At 30.7% G+C, this 24683-nt stretch overlaps 1 protein-coding gene across 8 annotated transcripts in view; it reads left to right on the top strand.

The window, feature by feature from the left end:
• The first annotated feature begins 801 nt into the window (after nucleotides 1-801).
• Nucleotides 802-24683, top strand: part of LOC136985541 (transcription factor RFX3-like) — a 78777-nt gene continuing 54895 nt past the window's right edge. For 5 of the 8 annotated variants that reach the window (XM_067282843.1, XM_067282841.1, XM_067282842.1 and 2 more), the window contains exons 1-2: nucleotides 802-941; nucleotides 22842-23018. In XM_067282843.1, coding sequence (XP_067138944.1) covers nucleotides 23010-23018 — 9 coding nt within the window. In that variant the 5' untranslated portion in view covers nucleotides 802-941; nucleotides 22842-23009. Of the gene's footprint in view, nucleotides 942-7947; nucleotides 8001-22841; nucleotides 23019-24683 lie in introns of all 8 variants that reach the window. The other 3 variants (XM_067282837.1, XM_067282840.1, XM_067282838.1) reach the window with 3 other exon arrangements.

Below are 24683 nucleotides of genomic sequence, written 5' to 3'. Positions count from 1 at the left end.
TTAATATATAGCCTATATGTAAATTTTCAGCATAAAATTTTATTTATGTATGATAAATTATATTTGCTTATATAAAGATATAAACATAATTAATTTTATTACAGAAATTATAATTTTAAGTTTAAATTTCAGTGTAATTCTGGTTTTAAAATCATGAAATAATGGAACAATTTTTCCTAAGTTAGATGTTAAAATTCAATAAGTTTATTTTTGTATAATTATCGATTTAGTACTAATGATGTTAAGCACGAAACATTTTCATAAAAAAAAATCAAAGTTAAACATTTTAAATAGGACATAAATTAGATTCAAATACAAATGATACAGTAGAATAAATAGGGATTTTATAATTTATTTTAAATATAATTTTTATTTGAGTTTATTTGCATGTTTGAACAAAAAAATTGTATATTTAAATGGTTTAAATTTGTATGTTTTGTACATTTTAGTGTAGAAAAAATCGTTACACTGTATGTAAACATCAACGTTTTCAGTGGGTTCTTCACGAAAAAATATGTAAAAAAAAAATAATAATAATAATAATAATAATTCGAAATGTGTATTCAATTTTTAAAAATTTATTTATTTAAACGATAATAAACAATAATAAAATAATTATTCGCTAAGAAAATTCTCCCGCGTTTACTAAAAACGTGGTGTCATAAATACAATGAATACAACAATTATAAACTAAATTACAATTACCGAACGTCTATATTAGTTAATTAACCTCAGAAAATACATAAACAAGAATGTGATATATTAAAACAAATAGAAGAAGCAATTAAATTGCATTATTTTGATTTCTTTGTTCTGTTTAAAGAATTAATTCTGGCAACACTGTCCGATTACGCTTTAAAGCTTGTTGCCTAGGTGATAAGACGCTGTAAACAAGTCAACGAAAATCGAATTACCCTGTCCATTTTCTGTTATTTCAACAGGTAAATCAAACTTTATATTTATCAATTATGAAAATGATTATGAATTTATATATGTAAAATGCTTCAGATTGTTGAAATTTAACGGTTTGTCAACATCCGTTTTAACCAAATGATCGTGGCTTTTATATTGCGAATATTCTTTATCAGCATTTAAGTATGTAGTTAAATTAAGTTGTAGATCGATATTACGTTAATACTAATTGAAACTTAACGCTATTTTAACGACTTGTCTCCAACTGAATACTCAAAATGACTTTTTAATCAGCTTAACAGTATTTGTAAATAAAGTACTTATCTCTTAATATGATTACATACACAAAACTATTGAAAAAAATGAGTTTAATTTGATTATAATTAATGATAATTGTAATTAAATTTTATTCATTATTCATAACTATACATTATTAACACTTCACAACTTGTAATTTTAGAATTAAATAAAATAAAATTTATATATACATATATATCATATGTTAAATCAATGACCTTGACCCTTATTTCTCTAGTCAGGTTTTTAAATAATTTATTGTATAGTTATAGAAAACTCTAAATCGGTGTTTCTCAACGTGGAGTGCACTCCCCACCAGGGGAATTTGAATGTTTTGGGGGCAATGCACAATAATTAATATTTGTTACATTTTCATCTCAGTTTTATATATAGGCCTATATATATATTCTGAAAGTTTATTTGCTGTTTTTTCACATCACTTCATATTATTATTGTTATTTAACAATTTCTTGATGATTTTCTACTCTTGAACTGTCCTTTCCATTTATTTTTCGTATTCAAAGATTCCATGTTTTTTGTCATGGGGCATTAGGATTTTAAAAATTCTATGGCCAAAAAGGTTGAGAAACACTGCTCTAAATGGTTAATATTTCATCCAAGTTTGATTTATATGCCTGCTTTAATATTGTAAACATAGCAAGAATCCATTTAATATCTTACTTTTTATCAGAATAATTGGCTTAAAAGTTACTTATAACTGTAATTAATGTAATATGGTGATACCTCGGCTTTCATTGATAATCAGTCTGAAAATAATCGGGAAAATCCAAAACCGACGAAAACCGAGACAATTATTTCCATATGAATCAATGTAAATCCTCTTAATTTGTTCTAGACATTCCAAAATACATACCAAAAATACATTTTATAGAGAATAAATATAATGTTTAATATTAAAAACAATAAGAAATTAATATAAAATGAATATAAAAGACTAATGTAAAGAATAAGTAAACATTTAACATGGCATTCAAAGGGCTGCTGGCTCTGGAAACATTCTTTGGTCCCATGATGGAGCTAAAAGGAAAGAAAGGCAATGGAATTGTTTGGCTAGATGTACAGGGTAATGCTCACACAATGAGAAACAATGCCATACTGAGCACTGCAACATGTGGGCCGCTCTTTGTTTTGCAAAATTAGCAGCAAGGTCACGTGGGCACACCAACGAAAACTGAGACAAATTTTTTGCAAAAAAAATCAACAAAAACCGAAACTGATGATAACCAAAGTCAACGAAAACAGAGGTATCACTGTACATTATTAATTTTATATAGTCCAAGTTAGTATAGTTTACATACATTTCAACAACTTTATCCAATATGCTTGCACTTATGTAATCTGTTAGCTATATACTGTGTTTTGTTCCTTTTTTAATATTTAAATTTTTGTAAAATATCATATGCTATTACAGCAATCAATAATAGATATAAAAGTTGTAACAATTATAATTAATCAGAAATGAACAAAATATCAATTATCTTAATTAATAAATTAAGTTCTATTAAATATGCAATATTATAAAATTTTATATATATATATATATATATATATACACACATTTCATATATACATATACACATTTCTTTTGCTCTTGATACTCTTGACCTTGTTTTTAATTGAATTTCTATTTATTTCTAATAATGGAAGGCCAAATTAGAAAAATGATGTTAAAATTGTTTTAAAAAATATGTTGGATAAAATAAAACTGAAACCATATGTAATAATGATATTAAAAAATTAGCTATAATAAAATGTCAAACTAATTAAAAAATGATTGTATATTGTGAATGTTATTTATATTTGACTATGAATAATATGAAGCATTAATAACTATATTAATCTTGTCAACATGCAAATTCAAAAATGTTATATGCTAATTTATATTTAAGATTATGCAAAATTACAATGTATACATTAAAATACAGAATAAGAATATACAGCAGACCCTCATTTTAATAGACTTTTGATTTCATGGACAAAACTTTTCTGCCCTAAAGGAAAAATTTGTAATCTTTTTTGAATTCATGAATAGACCATACTAAAAAGTTAGGTCAATGAGCCAATGAATATAAATGACTCAAAGTACATTGTAATTCTATTTTATTATACTTATACAGTACATTATAATAAATTTTAATACATTGTGTGTATTGTAAGTTTATTATTCTAGTATGTTTACAAAATACATTTGATTTAATGGATTTTTGGCAATAGTGGATACCTGCTCCCTATTAATCCATTAAATGAGGATGTACTGTATTATATATAATAAACAATATGTATACATTATATTTGATAATATAGTATAATTTATAAAAATAAATTATACTTATTTTTTATTTATTTATTTGGTAGCCTTTATTTATTATGTACCTATTTGTCACAAGTTAAAGGATAAACTCAAATTTTTCAGGATTTAAAAAAATATACTTTATATGAAAAATTTAATATGAAGATTATAAATATCTTATTTATTAAAAAATATGCAAATGATTATTATAAATGTAGATAAATACTACTAATGTTAAAACAATATAAAAAATTAATAAAGTATGTGATAGTGTAGGTTGATCAACATGATAAAAAGTGCTATCTTTTCAAGTAGTAGTCTTTACCTCTTACATTGTTATATGAATAAGATTATGTGCATTACCACACCTCTTAGAACTTTCATAAGTATGGAACAAATAAAATTGATAACACCAAGTTTCTCATGTATTTTCATTTTCAAGATACTCTTTTTATCATATGTAATTTTTTTTTTATCGTAGGCTTGGTGCTCTTGCATTGCCATCCATAAGAATAGGATTGATTGTATCCCTAGAAAGACATGGAATTGATAGAGAATTCCATCTCTCAAATATATATATAATATTCAAAAGATTAAAATTTAACTGAATAGACCAGTTTTGAATACACAAATGATCCAGTTTCAAATAGGGGCAGATCAATAGATCAATAGATCAATACACTTATTGAATATAAACTTTTCCTAAACTATTAAATCAATATCTTCATAATAATTTCTATTGCTAATATTAAGAGTTGTGCTGGATTCCTGTTGATTTCTATGGTTAAAATGTGAGTTATTAAAAAGAGAACTCTTGTCCACTTGAGTCTAATTACAATATAGGTGATTCCAATTGAACTGATTTTTTTTTCTGGAAAAATTGTTAGTGGAAATGTACTATAACATGTATATCTCCTTGATGGAGAATTGATTGCAAAATTGAAAAGCAATGTTCATTTGAGAGGTAATATTGACATGTATTTAGTGTTTTATTGTTTTTTTTTTATATACATTGTGTGCTGTGCCCTCCATTGATATGTGTATATTAATTATATATCTGTGTGTGTAGTAGATGTGCTAATAAATACTTCTTGCTTGTACAGAAGTAACATAATTGTCTTTCTTTCTTTTCTAAAGTCTCCAGTCACCCTACATCATATTTACATTGTATTTTTTGATTTATATGTACCCAAAGAAAGATTTAGTAATGTTTCAGTTTGATAGGATAAGGAAATGCAACATAAGTGTGATCTGCAGTGATGTTAAGTCTTGAGACTATTTTAATAATGTCTTGATTGTGTGAAGTAGTTTCTCATTCTTGTCTTTGTTTTACTTCTGGTGTCTTTTTTGGTTTACATTGCTTTTTTAAACTATTTAGTATTTTATATCATTTATAACAATATCAGTGTAAAGGTCGCTTTTAGCGTCCTAAGTCGAAAAGCCATGCGACAGAGATAATTGGACCCACCTGGCATTGGGGCCATAAACGGCCGGAAAGATCAAAGGACTAGCGGTTTCGTTTAGGGGTCAATGTGTGTGCTACGTGTCGGCCGGCTGGGGGAAAAAAATGTAAACGGGACGGACGCGAATGTGAGCTATGTCGGCGGGAAATAGGGCGGACGTCTTTGGAAGCTCTCAAAAAAAAGGAAGGAACTGATTGGTCGCGGGTGGTCGCAGCAGGATCCCGTAAATTGGAAGGGTGGCGGAAAAACGAGGAGAAAGGGCGAGAGACCAGATACGTGGTGGTCTCTGACATCAGGTAAGCCTTTGAGGTGTATAGAGAGAGCGTTCTCCTCTTGGAAAGTCCTCCGGAAAAAGGTTAGTGCAGAGACGGACGGCCAGACGGAGTTGAGCCATCTCCGGAAAAGCGACTTGAGTTCCCCGGAGTCTAACAGTCCCCAATAGACAAGCCGACTAGCGATACTACATCTTTGTTACATAGCATATGTAATGTTGTTGAACATTGTACATCTTGTAAATATTTGTTGTGTAAATAAACTGTATATATTTACTTGTTGAGTGTGGAGGTGTAGCTTTCCTCAAACCATCTTACGGACATTCTCGAGTCGCAAAACCCAACTCGAGACGATTCATCGTAAAGATCGTGACGGATGAATAAGGATCTTCACTATCAGTATCTAGCTTTTTGATACAAATGTTTTTCTAAAATAAAAGTAATCTCAAATGTTTAAATTCTAATCATAATGAGAAAACTGCAACATTTCTTATAAAGGTATGAATGTTTGCAAACATTTTTGCTATTATAAACAAACATGCTAGACATATTTACATACTACTTCCATCATTGATATTTAATAAATGTCAGAAAAGCAAAATAAAAAAACATTTTTGGCTGCTTTAGTGGTCCTGAACAGATTATAAACATTTTTTTTACTTTTAAATAAGTTTGTATTTTCTAATGTTTATTAAACATCAGTGCTGGAAGTATGAGGGTAATCCCAAAAGTAAGGTCTCTTATTTTTTTAGAAATACAGAGAAACATTTATAAGCTTGAACATTTATCTGTTTTTCTACATAATCACCATTTCAGTTGATGCATTTTTGTAGGTACTTTGGCAGTTTTTGTATGCTCATGTCATACCAGCTCACCACCATGTTGCATGACCCATCTTGTGCACACCTTCCTATATTGCAGCTTTTTTGTTAAAATCTTATGAATGGAAACCCCAGGAACCAAAATGCAGAAATCATCCAGAGTGATCTGCCGATTTTCGTGCATGGTTTGCTCAACCTTTGCAACTATCTCATTGGAAATTGACAGTTTCCCACTTCTTTCTTCATCGTGAATTTCAGTACGACCAGCTGCAAACTCCCTACACCACTTGCAAACGTTTTCGACATCTATGCATGACTTGCCATACACTTCCATCAATTGGCAATGAATTTCAATCCATTTAACACGATAATGGTAGCAAGGTGGAATGACATGGGCATACAAAAACTACCACAGCTCCTACAAAATGCATAAATAGATAAAAATGTTCAAGCTTTAAAATGATTTAAACATCACTGAAAATAAACATTTCTTTGTATTCTGAAAAAAATAGGAGACCTTATTTTTGGGATTACCCTCGTAATATATAAAAGCATCTAGCATGTCTATTGAATTGTTTCAGCTTTTGGGAATTATATTTTGCAATTATTTTAGTTTTATAAATAATCAGAGCTGTATGAATATATTTTTTTTGTTGATGCGAAAAAGCAATAGTCCTAAGACAAAGTTTCGATTTAAATAATTTAAATGAGTGCTCCTCGGAAAAAGAAATGTATAAGTTTTTTCATGTGGCTAAGTTAAAAACTATTTATAACTTGTATAATTTTGTTAAAAAATTTGTAACTATATAACTGTTTATTTAATGAATGTTGAACATAACTCCCCTTGTAACAGGCCAAGGCCTATTACAAATAAAGATGAATTGAGAATTTTTTTTGTTGATCTGGCCATATAGAAGGCAGTCTGTTGTGGCAGTACTTGCCATCTGACTTGAACTGCTTCTTGTCAACAGTATTTATTTTTTCACAATGAAGTGTTTTTTTGTTTATGTGGTATTTTTTGTTTTGTAAATTATATATTTTAATTACACTTTATTTATAGATTTTGTGAAGATTTTTAAATTCTTGCAGGTTAAAAAAAAAAAGAGACAGTGTCATAAGGTATCAGGATGTTGCCCCTTGGTCTTGAAAATTAAAATCATGGTCTTGCAAAGAAGGGTCTTGTTTAACATCATTAACAATCTGCCAAGAAGAGAGTACTTCCTGGGGAATTTCTGGAAACTGGTCCCTATTAAGGTGTTAGGCATGCAAAAAAACTCAGAAAACTCCACAGGACCAGCCCATTGATCAGGTGTAAACCCAGGATTAACTACTAATGTTCAATTCTTTTAGCTGTTTGATTACTTGTGGGCCCTTTAATGTTTTATTCCGATTTTATTATTTATGCTTTAATAAGATTCAATAAAAATATTAACTAGTAAAATAGAATATAAAAATCTTTAATTTTTATAGTCAAACATGGTAAAAGATGTCATTATTTATGGTTTTTGAGTTGTGTTTCAGGGGTGACAAAATAAATGTAACATTTATCAATAGAACTGACATATAAAAAACTAATTTGTATTGAAAATAAATAAATATATTTTAAGTTTATTTATGTATAATGACTGAAATGTTTTAAATGAATTTTTTTTTTTTTACTGCAATTAAAAATATTGGTTTATGAGATTTGTAACAAGTTCAAAAAATAAGCCTTAACCAACAGAAATTTTTACTTTCTAATGTTTTCAGCTGTTCATGAAACCATTATCAGCATACAACACATAGAATAGAAATTGAATGCCCAGTTTTAAAGTTAAAGAAAAAAATACAAACTTTTTTATTTTTTAATGTCAATTATTTTTACATTATAGTGGTTCTTCTATAAAGATTCAAGACACCAAAGTATTCATTTCTGTTCCTAAGGGTAAGATCAACAAAACAATTTTTTTTAAATTTCTATTCTAATGAAAGCAGCAGAAAAAGCTAAATAAGCTTTTTCAGCATCATAAAATAGAACTGGTGTTAAAAACAGAAAAATAAAGTTTTTTTTATAACAGCAATAATTATACTATATGTCTACTGACCAGTGTTGCCACCTTTACAAAATTGCCGACCCAGACAGGGTCAGCAATTTTGAAAGGGTGGCAACACTAGAGAGGTTGATCGAGTATGACTCAAATAATGTTCCAAACGCTATTGTCAAACTTCTAGGTTTACAGGATGGTGGCGCTCAACATTCACATTTTAGAGATGAAAACTTTGGCCACACCCTCTCTATTGTCTCAAACAGGTCGTAAACATTTTTGAAATTCATTTTGTGTGAGCCAATCTTTATTAAATTTACAAGTTTGCTTCCTCTTTTTTGGGTTTTAAATTTCTTGAGTTGTCATATTAAATGATTAAAATAGAAATTATAAACTTGTAACTGTCATATTCACTTTACAATAGGTTTGTTCTGACACAAGTTCTTAACTGGTTTGAATTTGAAACTGTACAAAGCATGCGTGATGTCGTTTTACAGCCAAGAAGTGAACAATGCACATGCCAGTTTTAAACCAGTTAGGGACTTGTGTTGGAACAAACCTAATATTTGCCAGAAATATTACAAGTTAAAATTTTAAAAGTACATTTTCTGTCACTTCTAGCCTAGGAATAAGATGAGGATAAGTTTGGGTGGGGGTCTTTAACTGTTAAAATAAAATACTCGCAAATAATTTTATAAATTTATTTTGTTTTATCATAATTTCATAATTTCTACAAGAACTGGACAAATTAATAATTAATCCGGACCATGAATTTAAAAACTGGCTTGTCTGGGTGAAAACCGGCCTGGTGGCAACACTACTACTGACTAGCTTCTTATCCCCCTTTGTTTTATTAATTAGTTCTCATGTATTGTTTAATGTAAAATTTTTAGTGGATAGAAAGTTTTAACATTGTTCACACAAAATGTGTGAGTATTGAAAAATTGATGGAAAAAGTTTTAAGGTCAAAGGTTTTAAACAAGGTTTAGGCTAAATATTGTAAATTATATTAATTACAGTTTTTAAAATTGAAGTACAATATTTATGTAATAGTGGGTAACTGTTGGCAGTGAACCGTAGTCTATTAATATTAATAAGTGTAAGATTTTAGTGATGTTGTCATGAGGATAGTGTATCGAGTCTCAATGTATTGTGTAAAACGCCAATAAGAAATCTAACTGAAGAGGGTACTGCAAAAAGTGCCAAAATGCATTTTAGATGTCAGAGTTGGATGATGTATATTATACTTGATAGTTTAATAACAAAATAATTGTCTCAAGTCTCTTTGTGTGATAACTCATAAAATAACTGGAATATAACATTATATGAGAACTAAGCAATAATAATAATTATTATTATTAATAAACATATAATAATTAATATCTACTTTGTATAGAAAATTTTTTTGCCACATTCTATTTACAACTTTGTAAAATTTACACTGAAAAAACTGTTTGGGAGCAACAGCCTTACTATCAAGACTAGCATAAACTTATTTTAAATAATCATCCATAATGGAAATTACTACAATGTTCACTATCTGAATGGAAACAAAATGTCTTGCCAATAAAAATTCTGACTTATATATTTGGTGCAACTTTTATAGTACAGGTATACCTCGAGTTATGTCGTTCTTGATTATACGTCATTTGTCAAAAAAGTATATGGAAAAATAAAAATCAAGTTTAAGTCATTTTATTCGACTTTACATCTGTCCACCACAAATATTGAAGTCGTAATATCACTAGAAAAGTGTTAAAAGCACATAAAATCATATTAAAATATGTACATTTACAGTAAATGTTAATATAATCATCATAAATCCTAGAGAACGAAACATGAAAACATCTGTGTTTCTGTGTCCTCGTCTTATTTAGCGGTCTTTAAGTGCTCGTTATTGGCATTTTTCATCGTAGTTTCGACTTACATCATGACTACACAAGTAAATTTGACTTACGTCGCCTCTCCTGGAACCAATTACTGACGTAAGGCGAGGTATACCTGTATATAGATACAGTATTATAAAAATTGTAGATATTTTATGAAATAATTATTTATCCTTCCATTACTACTAAACCATACACAAATTTATTTGATTATTCATAAACACAAAGATAATAAAATGCTGCAGCATTAAACGTAGGAAAAAAACTTTGATTTTTCAAGATTTAGAAATAGTCATTTATCATAATATATATTTGTCTTAAAAATAAATTGTTTAAATAGTCAGTGAACTAATCCACTACTATGACTGTGAAAAGTAATTGTAGACCTTGGGACTAGGACTTCCCAGTCTTCTTTATATTTTCTTTTCTAAAGCAATGTTTTTGGTTTATCACATTTTCTTTATTTTTGTTTTTTTAATTATTTCAAGTTCATAAACTGATCTTCCAGACTTCATTATTAAAATTTTTTGTACAGATTTAGCTTGGGTTCATTGATACAACTCTGGCTTCCTCTCTTTTTATCATTCCTGTTTAAGTTTGATCATCAGGCTTGATACATTTGGAACAGATTTTTGCTGATTTATGAAAAGGCGTTCTATAAATTTTCATCAGTAGTAATCAGTTTCTTTAGTAAGACCACAATGCTTATCACTTAAAATTTTTTTTATCTGATGGTAATTAAGGTTAAAACTAAAAGTGAATACCGAATCTCTCAAACAGTCATCATTTATTTACTTTCACTGTTCTGAAATATAGTTTTGACAACTGACCTTTCTTTATAAACTACAAAAATTTTTAAAAATTTTCTTTAAAAGCAATGAAAAAAATACTCACTTAAGAAAAAACATTTTAAAATTAGAGCTGGTAACCACACACATCTTTTTTCAATCGTGCCATATCAGGATTATATTACTACTTGAACTTTTCATCAACTGAGGTACATACTGGTATATGTAGGTTTTAGCTGTCCCTTAGCAATGAACATTTGCAATATTTCCAATTTAAAATCTTTTTCATCAATTTTAAAGTTTGTTGAAGAATACTTTAATGCTTTACTTTAATATTTTTAATGCATATATAAACATCTTAAAGCCTGATGATCATATCAAAGCCAAACAATTACCAGATTAAATTGGGCTATGGTGCCAGATTACTAGTGCAAATTACTCAGTATTTAATAATTATTAGTAGTGGGAATGTAGCTTGATTAAATCCAGTAATTGTTTGGCTTTGATATTTTTAATTCTTATGATGTTAATGTTACCATTGTTGTTAGCAATGCATGTATATATGACAGCAATAATTTTCACTTTAATTCAAAAAAATTGCTTTTTCTCTTATAGTTGATGCTTTATATTCTGTGACTGTGCAGTAAATATAAAGGAAGACAAAACTTCCATAGAGCCTTATGCTAAAATTTCATATTAAGTATTTTCCTATGCTGCGTGGTAGACTGCATTCAAATTTCAGAAATAGCAATTTATGTTTAACAGTTATAATTTTACATAAACAAATTCCAATATAGGGTTGCTATAGTAACATAAAAAGTTTTTATGTTTTAGTTTCCTACATTTGAATTTGTTTTTGAATTTTTTTTTGTTGTCGTTGATATTTGAAGTAATTTAAAAAGAAGTTTTTGGATTTGATGTATTTGATTAAAGAAATATAGTTCTTAAATAATAATAAAAATTGTATTTGAATGTGCTTACTTTTATTCTTATGTATACATTATATACAGTATATATGACCTATGTGACTTAAAAGTACTTCTTAACTCAGTCTGATATAAAATTTTAAACAAACTGTTCATTGTGTAGTCTATGAAACAAGAGGTATTATTAGACTTATTCTTTTATCCTTTGGAATAATAATGAAGCAATTGTTCAAAAGTTTCATTTGCAAAGATGATTTAATAATTGAGGAGTTTAGTGGAAAAGTAGTATATTCCAAAAAATACAAAAGAAAAGTTGCTAACAAATTTGGATTTATGCATCTTCTAAGAAATTTAATAGCTCGGTTGCTGTCCCATAGGCTGTATACCCACATTAATAAAATGTTGCATATAAAGTGATGGTGAATTGAAACAAATCCACTTTATTTGAAAACTTCCTAATATAGGATAACATTTTTCCACCAAGTCTCTCAATTAATTGAATGCCTTTCCAGTCTGCTATAAAGTTAATGTAATTGCATGTTACACTGTTAGGGATATATGAAATTTCCCATTTTCATGAAAAGGGTTTGAATACAGACTGTCACTATGATTGAATTTTAGTAAAATATGTTTACAAATAATTCAGCAAATTAGATATTTTTATAACAGTAACGTCATAATTGTGATTAAGACTTTATTGTTTTTTATTTTATTATTATTTTTTCAGTGAAATATATCCTAATTGGTTTATTCCAGTACTTAATACAGTGGTACTTTGTATAATACTTTGAATGATTCTAACTTGGAACATTCCAGAGTTCAAATGCTAAATTAGAGAGGAATTTGATCCAGAGTTCAAACCAATCCTTCTGTGTTTGAACTGCATATGCAGTGAAAAAATGTGCTTGCTGTGCAAACCATCTGTTGTGCTCCCAAGTTGTCTCTTGGTCTCACTGTGAAAGCATCTCTTGCATTATATTTGTGTGCTTTTTCACTTTATTTTTAGTGTATTAGGAGTTTTATAAATATAATTCCATTATGCATGTATATATCTATTAACAATGGAATCCAGGAAGAGTGTGAAAGCAATGAAGTCTAAGAGGAAGGTTTTAGTATCAACAATTAAGATGATAAAGGAACTTATCACAAAGCTTAAAAGTGGTACCACATGTGGCAGATTTGGCATCCATGTATTTGCGGACCATTGATTTCAGCAATGGTGTGCAAACAGTAAATGTAATTTTCATTTTATTATATAGTATTTACATCTTATTTATTGTTTTCATATTTTATTATTTAGGACATTTAACTGTGTTATTTTTACTTTGAATTATGTTTATTTGCAGTTGAAATTTATTGAAATGGATATTGTTGGGCTGTAATTTGAAAAAATTGTAGATGTATAAACTTCCACTGTTGTCCATCCATCTGTCTGTCTTTCCATAATCTTGAGAATGGAGTTAGAAAGTTGAAATCTGAGACCAGATATGGAAATATTAGAAGCTGGGGGCCCCCTCATTAACTATATACAAACATGCAAACCAGAAGTCATGATATTTCAATTCAAAACTTTTCCCCTGAAAGCAGTTAATAGATGACTGGTATGACTCTATTGTTAAAGGAAAAGTATAGGAGCAAGACACCACTAATAATTTGAGGTAGAGAGCATATATTTTAAATTAAATAAATTAAAAATATGATTAAAAATTCCAACCTGGCATTGTGACGATGTATCGATAAAATAATTGCTCATCTATGATTTGAGATTAGATTAATTCACTTTTCAATGGTTCTAATGGGAAAAATTGATTCAAACTTCAAACAATTCAAAGTTCAAATGGCCCTTGAAATGAATTAAATTTGGAGTATTATGTAGTTCTATGCCAGTCCAAGTACAAGGCATAGCTACAGATAAACTGTTAGTGTGGTTTTGCTAGTTTGTGTCTGTATCTGTATTTATGAATTTCTTATGTCCATATATCACTCTACATTCTGTAGTGTGAGTGGGTTCTGTTATTAAGTGATAATATTTTTAGACTTTTGTGTAGTTTATGTAATATGACATCTGTGCAAGAAAGAACTATAGACACAAGTATCTTACTATTCTCTATGATCATTTTATTTTGTGGACAAGTTCTGAGTATTTACTTATTCTTTTAGTGTAGACTGTGTATTTTGTATGTTGTAGATGTTTGAAACAGCTTTGTTTATAATGTATGTGATTTTGTTTTGTTTGTCAATGAATGCGATGTCTGATTCTGTTCTGATGGATTATTTTCTCTTTGATTCTAGCACAGTCATACATTCTTTTACAAAAAATAAGCACAACATGTAAGATAAGGAGCAAATGTGTGAGTTTTATTAGATGAAATTTGTTGTTCATTATGGTATTAAAACATGAGTGAAATACACATTAGCTCTGTTCGAAATACACAAATTATCCTATTGGTAAAAACAGGTGTTTCATTCTGTACTTTGATACTTCAAGTATGGATGTGATGGTGAAATTCCAAAATTGCCAGTTTGTGAGATATCTCAAAGAAGATGTAATGGTCAAAGATGGTGAACCGTGGGTAGGCTAGAATCTGATCAATCTATTGGAAGAGTTGCTCAATTTTCATAGTCTGCCATATGATTGATAGTGTTTTCAATTTATGTTCCAATTGGAATTTTCTATAATTTGAACTGAGAATTATATCTAATTAGCTATAAACTATGATTTCAACCAAAATTCTGGAATCCAGTTATAAAATGATGAACTCCAATATCTAAAGAATGATATCTATCTCATGGTATTTTAGATATTCCTATAGGACAGTTATAGAGTAATTAAATCTGTTTGGATTTTTGGAAGAGCCTAAAACAAAGTTATTAACTATAGTATGGTAACATAATTAGAACCACCATAAGATAGTGGCCCAAATTAGAACGTGCAAACTTACATACACTTTTAAACTACTGTGGATGTAGTCAGGGGCGATTTCTCTGGGCTAGCTTAGCATGTGCCGCATGCTTAAGAGAAAGTTTTGACTGTCAATATACTTTTTATATGAGAACAAATATGCCAATAATAATTTATTCAAACATGTAAACTCTTTATCATTTGTGTTTCCTTTTACATTGGCAGCTAGCAGCCAGCCATTTTAAGTCAGTATGATGCTTGCAGGAACTCAATCACTTGCTTGTGTGGTGGTTTGCCGCGGCAAACAAGTGTGCGCACATGATGTCATTCAAAGCATTTAACACGGCCAGATTGTATTGGAAGCTTGCTGTATCCAGTCAGCATACATATATTGTGTACTTTCTAATCTAAGTTGTAAATTGTTGTGAGTTATGTATGTTCAGGGGCGAATCTACATAGGGACTAATAGAGCTTAAGCCCTGGACTCCCAAGTGTCAAGGGCCCACAAAAATTGAATTATTATCATAAATTTTTATACTTTTTCTGATAAAGTTCGTCATTCAACACCAATTTATAAATATTGATAAATATATTTCAACTCTATTTTGATGTTATTAAAAATAAATTTTAAATCCCCTGTTAAAGATTCTTAATCCAACAAAAAATGGGGCCCCATTGGACTTCAATAACCTTTAGGCCCCAAAAAATCTAGATTTGCCCCTGCGTATGTTGTTTCTATACATTATTTTATTCACACCAAATAACATTTCTTCCTATTGTTTAATGCTAGAGATATGCCCAGTAATCCTATTATTATTTTCAGCTGGCCCAAAAATTTTGGTCAGGATTTGCCCCTGGATGTAGTCACTAGTGTTATCAATGAATAGTAAATATTAGATGTAGATTGTAGATATAGTTTTTATTACGTAAGTGTAATGCATTTGTAACATTCAAAACTTTTTCGTGTACTTTGAATTTTTTTAAATTTATTTTTAAGGGTAAGGGGACTTGGGCCTCTCCCTGGTTACTGCTGCTATAGTACAGGAGTGGCCAACTTTTGTGCACATAAGATCTATTTTTTATCGTAAAAGTGTGTCGCGATCGACTTGTTGTCATAGACATAGTCTAAGTGGGGAGGGGGAAGTGTGAAATACATACTATGTTTATACACTGTTTCAGTACGAAGTGTACTCACTGCTTATGAGTCGAGTCATAACTGCATGCATACAGTTGCGTTCGGTTACAAATATAATACATTAAGTCAAGACATCGCTAGCGATCGACCAAAATTGGCTTGGCGATCGACCGGTTGATCGCAATCGACTTGTTGGCCACCCCTGCTATAGTAGATTGTAGAATGGGCATGTGAGAGACAGAGTCAAATGCTCAAATGGATTTCTCTTGATCAATGGGACATGAGCTTCCTTCCTCTTAGCCTCTTGTTTTAACATTATTGAAATCATCTATTGAAAAAATCCAGCAATGAGAGTTGCATAACTTTCTTGGCCATTATGAATTTTTTATTTAAAAAAAAACTTTTATAATATTAAATAAAATAAAGTTTTGTGTAATGCATCTGTTATGAGGTTTTGTTGTTAAAACTTTTTAATATTTTTATTTACTATACAATGACAAAAGCTTAATTTTGAGGGTAGAGATGAGTTTTATAAAAAAAAAGTATAAATGTTAATAGGAATTAATGAAGATTTTATTTGTTATCACTTTCGAGATATGACACTTGACACCCATTTATCTTCTCACTCTCTCAATCTTTAACCACCAAAACTTAATGGCATCAATGCTTCTCATATACAAGCCACCATCCCAAATTTTGTTTCTTTACCCTATTCTGAGATTTTAAACAAAATAGACACCCACCCAAACCCACACACATCCATGGATTTTTTTTTTTTGATTCAGGAGGTCTCAAACATGGAGATTTGCAAAAAAACTTGTAGGGTCAAATTTGACACGATTCCAATACTTTCCCTTATGTATATGTATACATAACAGTCAGGAAAGTAAAAGAAGCTGGATGCATAACCAACCAACTTCTGACATCAGCTATCAGTCCTGGCAAGCAGAACTGCCAGTTCCTCTGAGATTCTCTCAATCTCCTTGTTTGTCACAAGGGATTATTCAAAATCTCAACATGCAGCCATCATCTCTGTTCAAAATCTCAGATTACTTCTGTTTGTTGCCAGCATGTTTTTTCGTGCTCGATATACCAGCAAACAAGAGGTGAAAGCTACGAAGTCAGAGGGCCAAGAGGTGCCCTACAGTAAAAATGGGAGAAAACAGTATCAGATGCTACAAGCAAATTAAATATTTGGGTGTACTACTGGATCATAAACTCTCGTGGATCCCACATATCAAGTACAACACGGACAGAGCCTCACTGGTTTTTAATAGCCTAGCAAGACATGCTAAGAGTAACTGGGGCCTTACCAGTGAAACACTGGAAGTCATCTACGAGAATGTCTTCCTGCCTATCATCATCTATGCCTTGGCTGTCTGGGTAGAGGACATTAACAAAGTGCAAATCAGGAGGAGGTTGATAACTGCACAAAGAAAGGCCTTTCTTGTCATTGCTAGAGCATATAGGACAACTGCTACTAGTGCACTACAAATCATCACAGAAAAACAACCAATTTGCCTAGCTGTCGAGTCTATTGCCTGGGCCCAGCTTGCCTCATGTGGCATCACCAGCACTGCCATCAACAACCTTCTAGAGGACAACACAATGGAGTAAAATGTCAAAATGGGAGACCTCCTACCTTCCTACCTGTGGCCCATCTTGGATGAAGAACCTTTCACGGACAATGACTTTTGTATATACACTGGTGGATCCAAATTGGACAACAAGGTGGGGTGTGCTTTTGTGGTGATGAAGAATTTTTATACCAGCAGTACCATATGAACAGTAGTTGCTCTGCTCTGCAGGCAGAGATGTGTGCTATCCACCAGGCCCCCCTCTGGTGCTGTGATAACCTTAAACATCATGACATCAACATATTCACTGACTCGGCCTCCTCCATCTGTCTTATACAGGATTTTAAGTACACCCATAAGACTATCAACAGCATTAACCACCTAGCATTGGGTAGTACCAACAGGTATTCCTTCTCCTGGATTAGGGGTCACCAGGATCTGCCTGGCAATGACAGAGTGGATGCTCTGGCCAGGCAGGCTGCTGTGGATTGTAAAGGTGATTATATCTACAATGCTATTACAAAGAATAGTGCAAAAACCATCCTCAAGAATGAGAACAACAACATCTGGGAAAGCGACTGGAGAAATGAGCTAACTGGTGCTATTACGTGATTATTTTTTCCAAGCGTTCTCACCAATTTAAAACATAAAAGACACTTCTACACTCATGAAGAAGTCCAGTTCCTAACTGGGCATGGGTCTTTTACCAGTTGCCTTTAAAAGGTTCAAGATTCAGGATGACAACAAGTGCACAATCTGCATTATAGAAGATGGGCCACTGCACTACATCTATCAGTGCCCTGCGACAGAGAGCAACAGACTCAGAATCCAACTTCTTGAAGACACTGATGACATTCCATGGCTCCCCAAATGAACTGTTGAGCAATCACATGCTACCAGAAGAGTTTCAGTGCCTCATTAAGAGTTACTTTAAATGCATCGGAAATAATAGAAGATTTCCCTATGCGTGAAACAACTCCTAACTGCTATAAGGGTATTTATATGTACAGTACATACATGTAACCAATTTTTATGTCTGTCATCGCTTTGTTCTATTTCCTATTTGTTAGTCACTATTATATGATGCCATTCAATACCCATTAAAGATAATTATATTCTATGTAGTTTAATCTGTGTTATACTTTTGCATTACTTCTTAATATGTATGTTATTTGTTGTACTGTAATTTTTTACTCATTATATCCATTATAAGCAAATTACTCTGTTTTCTACATATCTTTTTATAACTGTATGTATATTCTGTAATCCTATGTATTCGCACTATGTTTTGGTATTCTATGTTTATGTATATCAACCTCTGTAGTGCGCTACGGAGCAGAGGTGCTTGTAAATAAAGCATTATTATGAATGAATGCCCTAAGCTTTAATTGTGCAGTGGCAATGCCTTCATGTCTTTCAGCAGTGGAAAGTGTAGGACAGGGATGGCAAACCTTTTTGAGTCTGTGTGCCACATAGTAAGCGTATTAAGCATACTTATGTTTAAAAATGTTTATGCATGCAGAAGTTTCAGACTTGGAGTAACTATATTTGGCCGAATGTCCGAGCGGTTAAAGTGGTAGCTTATCGCTCTTGTGGACCCGAGACCAAATCTGAACGGATCGAAAGAGCCCAGAAAATTTTCAGGTGGTGATCCGTTCCTCACCACCCGGCTGTCCCATTGTGAGCTTGCTAGATAAAAAAGCCCTATTAGTGCCCACAGGGTGGAAAGAGTTTTAAAAAACTATATTTAAATAAATAAAATAATATGCTGTAATTAGAGTAAATGTAAAGAAGCTGATTGAAAAAGATGATTAACCGAAATTGTATAATACGTTACGTGCCGGATGATTTCTCTGGCGTGCCACAGGTTTGCCACCCCTGGTGTAGGAAGACTCTCCACTTCATTTGGTTTGTCCTGGGTTGCTACAGGACTTCTCAGCTTCTCTATAGTTGGGAGCTATACCTCTAGTTGCAGACTGATGCCTGTTTGCCACATCTTTGGCTAGTTGCACTTTGTCAGCTGTCGCACAATTGGTGGAAGAGCATCTGGCTGTGCCATTTTTTTTTTTTTCATTGTACTGCTGTCATCACAGTGCTCTTTCATTCCTAATTTTAGAAGTCAGGCTTATTGCCACTTTTCCCTCATTCTCTGAGACTGTTGTAGTCAATTAGCAAGAGTTGGAGGAAGGTCAACAGTACCTCTGACCTTCTCTACAACTTCAATTGGCTACTTGACCTATCTGCAGCCATCTTGAGCCATTAGAACACTATCAACTGGATGGTGTTCTTCCATTTTTTGAGGAATTGCTGTTTATTAGTTCAGAATCCACTGCTGATTCCCTCTCTTCCATCAACTGATGGCTCACTTTGTTTTCCCTTACCTGAAGATTTGATTCTTTGCATTTTTGCATTTAGTAGAGCAATGATTTGCATGCACAGACTCTATAATATGTATAAATAAAATACAAGAAGAGTCCAGGGTACTTCCAACCTTCCATGGGTGTCCAGCATTTTGGAGGGGGGAATTGAAATGAGTGTTTAAGAGTCTCTTCATGTCTGGTTTTGTCCGCTGTCAGGGCAATTTCTCATTTAAATGGCTACCTGCCCAGAGTCACCCCAGCTTGGCTGGCTACTCCTTATTCGGATAAGGACACATTCTTTCCATTTCCACTTATTCAGGGTAGATGCAATTAATCTAGTGCTTTAAGCACCTTCTTATCTCAAGATATAAGAGCATCAGTCCTATGCCTCAGAGAGATTCTGCATACCATCTGTAGAACAGTTAACAGAATTCTACAATCCAGTACAGATGCTAGCCTCCTAACCACTATTATGGCTTCAGCAATGAACGTATGATCCTCCCTCATTGGTTTTGGCAAGCAAGCTGTGGTCCCCATACCAGTTTGTGCAAATTCTAATCTTTCTCCTAGAAAATTGCTTTATCTTTACTATATGGAAGGAGTTTTATGTGGCTCACATTACCAGAGACTATAACATAAGTGATTGCATTTTTTTGCTTTCTGGTGTTGAAGCATCAACCTCATGTCATCAAAGAGAATGCAAGTATTTGTGAAGAGTCTTGGGTTCTGGAGATTAGGATGTTCCTAACCAGGGCTGCCAGTTCTCTTACCAGCATTGAATTTGAATTCATGAGATCTAGTGTCCAGCATCTATTGGCCCAAAAAGCACTTTATCTGCAAAAAAAGCAAGCAAGGAGTCATCTTGCTAAAGGTGAAAGTGGAGCTCAATTGTGAGCAGGGGGGGACTCAGGCCAAGCCACCAAAGCAGCAGGGTCCTAATATGTTTCAGCAGTGTATTCTATCAGGTAGGCTATCTCTCACTAGATGCTTTCTCTCTTTACTGGCAAGGATACTAGCTTGTGCCAAATAAGCCAATTGACTATACTATACTTATCCTCTCTGAAGATGAGGCCTTTATAGAAAATCTGTTTTTAGAAGCTGTGCCAACCAACCTCTCCAACTATACACTTGGGGAATCCAATACAAGTCTTGCTATGGTGCTGACATTTATTGAAAATCAGTTACCTTGCCCTGACTGTACCAGTCTCCTCTCTGTTTTAACTGTGAATGTACTGTACATGTCACTGTTTCATTATGCAGCTCTTTTGCCATTTGTCTAAATGTGATAGGTTCTGGTTTGAGAAGAATATGGAAGGCTGTGGATAGAAACTTGGCCTTCAGACAGCAAGCTTTATAAGGCCTATATATATTCCAATGTCATCCATCAAAAATTGGCTTGAACTTCCCAGACAGCCCAATACTACATACCATGTAATTTTCTAATTAGAACTATATAATGCATTTGAAAGTTATGGAATGAAAAATTAGATTAATTAGATAAATTGATTTGCATGTTAATTAAATAAATTCCTGTAGGCTTCTGTATTTCTATCTTGGATTAAATTTCCTATTTATATGTATTGGTGAAAATTTTAAATATTGGTTTTAGTTTTATTTCATATTGTTTTATATTTATCATATATTTTTATTGAATGTTCACAATTTTGATTCAAATGATAGTGAAAATTATCATCTATTTTCAAACTATTAATATAACTTTTAATTTAAAAAATTATGGACAATACTTTATCTCTTAATAAGTCCAAGTTTAAATATTATCTAGCATTTAAAACATGAATGCAAATGCACAAAACTAATATTTGTGATATAACATTTTAAATTTAATTCAGATGTTTTAGTTATAATAAATAGAACTTGATATTTTATTAAATTTGGAAAAATAAATGTTTAGAAATTTCATTTTTAAAAAGTTTATTAGGCATAATACAGTTCTATTATTATACCTGATAATAAAAGAGATATAAAGAATATTATGAAATTAATGCATCAATAAAAAATGAATTTCTTTCAGAAGGACTGAAAATATACATTAAAAGTATTGAATACTTTTAATTTATATTTTCAGTACAGTAATACCTTGACTTACACTATCCCGACTTACGCAAACCCGGAGTTACACGATTTTCAAATCTTGTCAATTCATCTTTTGTTTGAGTGCCATGCAACTCTTGATTACTCACTCCCCCCACATTATTGTTCAGCTTAGATGTTCAGATGTGTTGCGCGGAATTGACGCATAGCTACAATTTATTTTGTGTTTGTTGGGGTAGAATCGTGCAGGAACACGATTCCCGCCTTTTTTTAAACTGATAATGGTTGCTGTTACAAAAAGACGGTTGAGGAAGTGACTGTTGGAGTTTGAATGTGTATCCGCTGATTGGTCATCAGACCGTCACACCACCTGCGGACCTCCAATAAAGCTACGACCATTAGGAATCACTGATTGGTCAACTGGCCGCTGTTTGAGCTGTCAGACAAATTTGTTAGATTTTATGAAGCCTTCTACATCAAAATAACTTTGGTTTATAATTTTAATAATATAATTTGTTATACATATGTATTATCTAAGATTTTATTAAACATTTTTTTCTAAATTATTGTTTCCTTTAGTCTCCGGCCCCAATTAAAAATAATTTGTATGTATTTATATGTGAAATTATACCCCAACTTACGCAAATTTGACTTACGCAGTTATCACTCAGTCCCACCTATCCCGTAAATTCGGGGTAAAACTGTACTTTGAAATTATTCTGAAAGATTTTAATGGGCTTTATTTTATAATTGAATTTGCATTTAAAATTAGAATAATTAGCTATTTGGTATTTTTGGCATATGGTAAGTTATGTATGAACATTTTCTGAATGCCTTTTATCAATTAAATTTTTATTATATTGATATATAGTTAAAAGAATACATTACAATAATCTGTGTTGAACTTATACATATCCAAATAAAAAATATTTAGGTAAATATAATCGTATAATCATACTCGAAAGACAAAGAATTCAAAACTTTCAAGTTTAAGAAAATCCAAATATTAAAATTTCAACAATGACTGAAAATTCAGATTTAAATTAATTTTCCTGTCAAACATTATATACACACAGTCAATATTTTTACACAATAAGATGTTATTTTTATTACAGGTATTTCTGAATAACAGTAAGCCACTAAACAAGAAGATAGACTATAAATTTGCTTATAAACACCTAGTTCCTAATAATCACCAGTCTTTTATATATACCAAGTCTGCCAAGAAAAATGTCAGAATAAAGTCAGTATCTAATAGACATCAGATCCGCGGGAAACTTGTCATGATAAATGTAAGTCTCCAATAAATGCCACTCCCATATTAAATCTTATTGTAATTTCTTCACATCATTTTATTTTTGGATGAAAAAGAATTGAGTTTTCAAATTAATATTTTTTTGCTTCACTAGTGCAATATTTTTATGCCAATTTTTCTATAAAAATTAACTTTTATGTTTATTACAATGATAAATTGCAAAGATAAATTATTAATGATTTATTTAATGGAAACTTAATGATTATAAGTTTTGATTTGATTTTCTTATGATATATATTTGAATTTCTTCATTATTGTTGATTTTAAATTCTATCTATGAATACATTCACTTCAAAATAGAAAATTGGCATGGTTTCTTACATCATGTCATTTAAACAATAAAGTGTTGTTTCTGTAAAAAATTATATAATTATTTAACAATGCCATGTAAATTTTATCTGTTCTGAATATAAAAAAGATGATAAACATTTAAAAAATTTTATATATAAGTAATTGCTAATGAAAGTTAGAAATGAATTTTGAAATGAAAAAATATATTAAAAAACAAAAATGATACTAGAATAATAAAATTTAAATTGAAGAGTTTATCATGTAATATTATTACATTGAAAGTTAGATACATATTGTTGAAAATCAAATAGCATATCTCTCTGTTTTGAAGTATATAATCATCATCAACTATATTTCAGATAAAATGTATATTCTGTGAGTAACACAGAATAGACATTTTAAATAGATTGTTTTTAAATAGATTTAAAAAGCTATTTATATAATCTTTTAAAATTATTTTGCATTAGTCTATAGTTTAAAAAAAAAAAATTATTTTTGCAGTATCAAAACTGCTTAAAAGTAAATTATATTCTCAAACAAAATGTTACTAAATGCTCATAACTTGAATTTAAAGCAATATTTTATGTATAAATTACAAAATTAAAAGAATTTTGAAATTTCAAAAGTCATGTTTTACATTTAAAAAATTTCTGCAATATTTATTTGTAGATTGTTTTAAAGGAATGTTTTATAATTATCAGTTATACAATGCTACTAAAAACTAAAATGAAAAATGCTTCATGAAGGATTTTGTATTATTTTTAATTTTATAAAAAAAGTTAAAATAGATGATAAAAATTAGTTAAAAATTTCCATTGAAAGAGCAAAGAATCAATTCTACATGTTAATACATGTGGAATTGATTCTTTGCTCTTTTGCTCTCATTATGTTTGTTATTTGATTTTTCATATTGCTTGCTATATTTTTAAAGTTATTAGTTGGAAAACAATCACTCAGTAAAGTGTTTTTAATCTTTAATTTTTCATGACATTCTTTATTGAATATGAGAAATCTATGATTATCTCATAACATAGTATAACTTATAATGATTATTATAAATTTTCTTACCAATCACTTATTATACAGTATCCAAAGGAATTATAATGGTATTCTGTAAATAAAATTCAAATCATAACAAGCAAAAATTCAGGACATAGGCCTATATGCCAACCTATAAAAATAGAATAGGTATGAGATTGACAGTTTTTCATCCCTATGGTTAGTTATTGGTTATATCTACAGATATGATTGATTATATCTACAGATATATTTCACAATTGTTAATTGTGTAGTTTTCAGAACTTGTACAAAACTGTATATAATATATATGATTGTCTTTTAAAATTAACTT

This window comes from Centruroides vittatus, unplaced genomic scaffold, assembly GCF_030686945.1.
Source record: "Centruroides vittatus isolate TY-2023 unplaced genomic scaffold, ASM3068694v2 contig_971, whole genome shotgun sequence".
Taxonomy (NCBI): Eukaryota; Metazoa; Arthropoda; class Arachnida; order Scorpiones; family Buthidae; genus Centruroides; species Centruroides vittatus.
The sequence above is the reverse complement of the archived record's forward strand: the minus strand, read 5'-3'. Positions and strand labels throughout refer to the sequence as shown.